General features: G+C 43.9%; 1 protein-coding gene across 3 annotated transcripts in view; it reads right to left on the bottom strand.

Moving 5' to 3' along the window:
- The window catches only part of LOC109875020 (ATP-dependent zinc metalloprotease YME1L1), a 59352-nt gene that overhangs the window by 12237 nt on the left and 42115 nt on the right, over positions 1-5000 (bottom strand). For 2 of the 3 annotated variants that reach the window (XM_031810799.1, XM_031810800.1), the window contains exons 13-15: positions 4863-5000; positions 1332-1483; positions 903-1029 (exon numbers count right to left, since the gene is read on the bottom strand). The exon at positions 4863-5000 is cut by the window's right edge and continues 18 nt beyond it. In XM_031810799.1, the coding sequence (XP_031666659.1) occupies positions 903-1029; positions 1332-1483; positions 4863-5000 (417 nt within the window). Of the gene's footprint in view, positions 1-902; positions 1102-1331; positions 1484-4862 lie in introns of those variants that run through there. The other variant, XM_031810801.1, reaches the window with a different exon arrangement.

Here is a 5000-nt window from a genome sequence, read left to right as displayed (position 1 = left end):
ACATCAGCGTGAGTTTTGGTTGCGAATGGTATGAACTTTGAACTCTTATTCACTACAGAAGTGATACCTCCTAGCCGTTGAGTTAGCAACCGCAGCTGCAAACGCAGGTTAGGAATGAACAGACAACGACGTTACTACAACGTATCCAATTGACAACCAGAGACATTCTTCAAAGGACTCGGCTTGGCAACACGGCTTTCCATCTACCACCAACCTACCGAAGCGCAGCTCAGAGTAAATATTTATTGCATTTTCCTTTTCCAAATGGGCAGTAATTTAGAATGCATAAGATACTGTATTTACGATAGCACAGCTTCTTCCCTGTGTTCCTCAGTCTTCCCGCTCCTTCACTCAACCCAGCCCCCTTTCTTTTGTGTAACAAGCTGTCATATCTGTTCCGCCCGCCAGGGACGTTTTCCTTAATGACGTCATTTGTAATCAAGCTATGATTTAATTATGTGTATGTGTAATTAGTTAGGTATTTAGTAAATAAATAATTAAACCCAATTTTGTATTGCTGATTCAAATTGTTAGCCAGGGTTCGCGCAGATAACTAAGAATTTACAACTTTCTGATGAGACTGAATTAAGGTGACGATTAATATTGACTGCTATTGATGTAAAATATTACTAGGTCTTTAAGAGTTTATGCGGAAGATAACAGCTCTATAAATATTATTTTGTGGTGCCCGACTCTAGTTAATTACATTTACATGATTAGCTCAATCAGGTGATATTAATTACGGAGAAATTATTTTATAGAATAGCATGTCATATTACTTAATCCGGCATAGCACGACACCGGGATACACCATCCCGTTTTCTGGAAAATGTGTGTATACTGTAACTCTGTACTCTAATTGCCCTCCTACTCCTACACCAACTCTACATCCCCCTGCATACCAGTGGTAATGAACTCATTGCCAAATATGATTTCCTCTGCCACGCGGCCTCCCATGCTGACATCCATCTGGGCCAGCAGCTGAGCACGCGTCTCGCTCCAGCGGTCATCCTCCGGGAGCATAGACACCTAGGATGGACAGTGGGGGAAGAGGAGTGAGGCCTGGCAGCGAACGGAACCAACCACTTCAATTTGACGATTCTAAAAACATAAAAAAACAATGATTTCATTTGCAAGACATAAACCCAGGGGGAATTAAGCATTATTATATTGGCATGCTCAGCAGAACAGATTCCTGAAAAAAACATGGTTTATTTTGGTGTCATAGCCTTCATATAAGAAACCAGTATAAAATTAGTCTAACCATGTTGTGTTCCCTACCCATCTTGTTTCCTGTATATTTCAATTTCCCTATTTCCAGTCCTACTTACATGACCCAGGGAAGGACCTCTGGGCATGATGGTGGCCTTATTGATGGGCATGGCGTCCTTGGTGTAGTACGCCACGATAGCGTGGCCAGACTCATGGTATGCTGTGATCTCCTTGTTCTTCTTGTCAATTTCCACACTCCTCCTCTCTGGGCCTGTGGGAGGGAAGAGATGGATAAGAGATAAATCACTTGATTTCCTGCTCGAAGCCATTCGGTCCCTGAATGCCAAATAAACCCATAGGAAGGCCCGAGAGGATTGTATAGGTGTATGTAGTCCCATCTCGTTCACTCAACTATTGGAAGTCTGGGCACAATTCAGGTTTGGATTTATATTTTGAATGGGAGTGGTCAGAGTCAGTGGCATCCAGCGCTCACATTTGATTGGCTCTATGTAAAATGCTGTTTCCAATTAGGAGCGGCAATTCCTTCTGTTTACTTTTAGTTTCTCTCTTCTTTGGTCCGTGTCTCGCTTTTAATAGGATATGCGGAATTCATTTGGTATCTTACAGGGATGTTTCTACATAGAAAAATATTTGACAGGCCCCCGAAAAAACACTTAGGCGGCCCATGTCCAAACAGTAAAAAAAATATATATAATAATAGTAACAATAAATGGGATGGAAAAAATGTTTTCAGTGTAAACTTAGGACGACTAAAAGAGATAAAGTATGTAGATTTTGGACACATACAGTGCATTCGAAAAGTATTCAGACCCCTTGACTTCTTCCACATTTTGTTACGTTGCAGCCTTATTCTAAAATACTAAGTACTTTGTTGAAGAACCTTTGGCAGCGGTAACAGCCGAGTCTTCTTGGGTATAATGCTACAAGCTCGGCACACCTGTACTTGGGGAGTTTCTCTGCAGATCCTCGCAAGGTTCTCTGCAGATCCTCGCAAGGTTTGTCAGGTTGGAGGGGTAGCGTCGCTGCACAGCTATTTTCAGGTCTCTCCAGAGATGTTTGATCAGGTTCAAGTCCGGGCCCTAGCTGGGCCACTCAAGGATATTCAGAGACTTGTCCCGAAGCCACTCCTGCGTCATCTTGGCTGTGTGCTTAGGGTCGTTGTCCTGTTGGAAGGTGAACCTTTGCCTCAGTCTGAGGTCCTGAGCGCTCTGATGCAGGTTTTCATCAAGGATCTCTCTGTATTTTGCTCCGTTCATCTTTCCCTTGATCCTGACATGTCTCCCAGTCCCTGCTGCTGAAAAACATCCCCACAGCATGATGGTGCCACACCCACGCTTTACCGTAGGGATGGTGCAGGGTTTCTTCCAGACGTGACGCTTGGCATTCAATCCAAAGAGTTCAATCTTGGTTTCATCAGACCAGAGAAGCTTGTTTTTCATGGTCTGAGAGTCTTTCAGTGCTTTTTGACAAACTCCAAGCGGACTGTCATGTGCCTTTTACTTAGGAGTGGCTTCCGTCTGGCCACTCTACCATAAAGGCCTGGTTGGTGGAGTGCTGCAGAGATGGTTGTCTTTCTGGAAGATGCTCCCTCCTCCACAGAGGAACGCTGGTGCTCTGTCAGAGTGACCATCGGGTTCTTGGTCACCTCCCTGACCAAGGCCCTTCTCCCTCAATTTCTCAGTTTGGCTGGGCGGCCAGCTTTAGGAAGAGTCTTGGTGGTTCCAAACTTTTCATTTAAGAATGATGGAGGCCACTGTGTTCTTGGATCTTCAATGCTGCAGACATGTTTTATGTACCCTTCCCCAGATCTGTGCCTCGACACAATCCTGTCTTGGAGCTCTACAGACAATTCCTTCGATCTCATGGCTTGGTTTTTGTTCTGACATGCACTGTCAACCGTGGCACCTTATATAGACAGGTGTGTGCCTTTCCAAATCAAGTGGTAGAAACAGGATGCACCTGAGCTCAATTTCGAGTCTGATAGCAAAGGGTCTGAATACTTATGTAAATAAGGTATTTGTGATGACGTGGCAAAATGGCTTAAGGACAACAAAGTCAAGGTATTGGAGTAGCCATCACAAAGCCCTGACCTCAATCCTATAGAAAATTTGTGGACAGAACTGAAAAAGTGTGTGCGAGCAAGGAGGCCCCAAACCTGACTCAGTTACACCAGCTCTGTTAGGAGGAATGGGACAAAATTCACCCAACTTATTGTGGAAGGCTACTCGAAACATTTGACCCAAGTTAAAGAATTCAAAAGGCAATGCTACCAAATACTAATTGAGTGCATGTAAACTTGTTACCCACTGGGAATGTGATGAAAGAAATAATAGCTGAAATAAATTATTCTCTCTACTATTATTCTGACATTTCACCTTCTTAAAATAAAGTGGTGATCCTAACTGACCTAAAACAAGGAATTTTTACTTGGATTAAATGTCAGGAATTGTAAAAAACTGAGTTTAAATGTATTTGGCTAAGGTGTATGTAAACTTCCAACTTCAACTGTATAGTCTTGTGACTGTGCATAGAGTCTGTGCAAGATAGGGTCAACGTAAATAGTCAGTGTAACCATTTAATTAACTATTTAGCAGTCTTATGGATATTTAGCAGTCTTTTGGCATGGAGTTAGATGCTGTTTCAGAGCCTGCTGGTCCGAGAACCGAGGATTCGGTACCATTTGCCGGACAGTAGCAGAGAGAGTCTATGGCTTGGGTGGTTGAAGACTTTGAAAACAATTTCGGACCTTCCTCTGAGAAGCCTGGGTTTCCGAGGCCAACAGGCTGACTACACCGCTCGTGTCATGTGCGCGAGTTTTGCAAAATAAATGTTATTCAATTATTGCACCCACACTGCTCGAGTGCGCCAACGAGCGTCTGCGTTGCCAAGGGAGAAAATAGAAGTCAGTTCTATTTCTGACGCGGATCGCGCTGCAAGTCCTGCCTCTCCCATCTCCTCATTAGTTTATAGAAGCAGGTACCTACGTGCCATCTCCTCATTGGTTATACCAAGGTGGGTGACTGAAAGACGAACGAGGTCGGTGGCGGTAATGCACCTCATTTATGAAATTTGCCAATCGCAATATAAAGTCAAGAGAAGAAAAGGCCTAGAAGGAGGAGAGATGTCTAGAAACAATTTGGTTGACTGTTTTATGTGTGGATTAATTATCGGAGTAGAGGACCTTGTGCATTTCAGGTAAAATAACAACTCAATGTTTATATCCCAGGACAAATTAGCAAGCAACAGCAAGCTAGCTAAAGAGGACAAATTAGCTAGCAAGTGCAAGCTAGCTGAATTGCCATAAGGTTTAATGCTTTTTGACCTGTCCCCAAATTAATGTAATTGGTTCAGAGTTTGTTTTGATATTTTAACCTGCGTGTCGTGATCGCGTTTGGTGTGGGGGCACAAAATACATTTATGCACGATGGCGCTTGCGCGCAGCCGGTTTTGGTTCCATGTATGGTGTAGGCAATACGGTGACAATTCCACTTGGCCTAAGACGGGCTATCACCATATAGATTACACTTATCTAATCCTCTCAGATCTAAACAAGTGCCTAGGGGTAAGGGCAGATTTGTGATTAAGGGGGTATATTTCTATTTTCTCCCTATTCCTACAGAAGTGCTCACCCATGAGGATCTTGTCCTTGGCAAACTCCAGCTCTTTGAGGGTCACCATGTTTTTGCCATCCACCGCCGCTTTCAGAGCTGCCTGGTTCACCAGGTTCTCCAGGTCGGCCCCGGAGAAGCCCACTGTGCCCCTGGCGA

This window comes from Oncorhynchus kisutch, linkage group LG30 (assembly GCF_002021735.2).
Source record: "Oncorhynchus kisutch isolate 150728-3 linkage group LG30, Okis_V2, whole genome shotgun sequence".
NCBI classification, from domain to species: Eukaryota; Metazoa; Chordata; class Actinopteri; order Salmoniformes; family Salmonidae; genus Oncorhynchus; species Oncorhynchus kisutch.
This window is presented reverse-complemented; position numbering and strand designations above follow the sequence as displayed.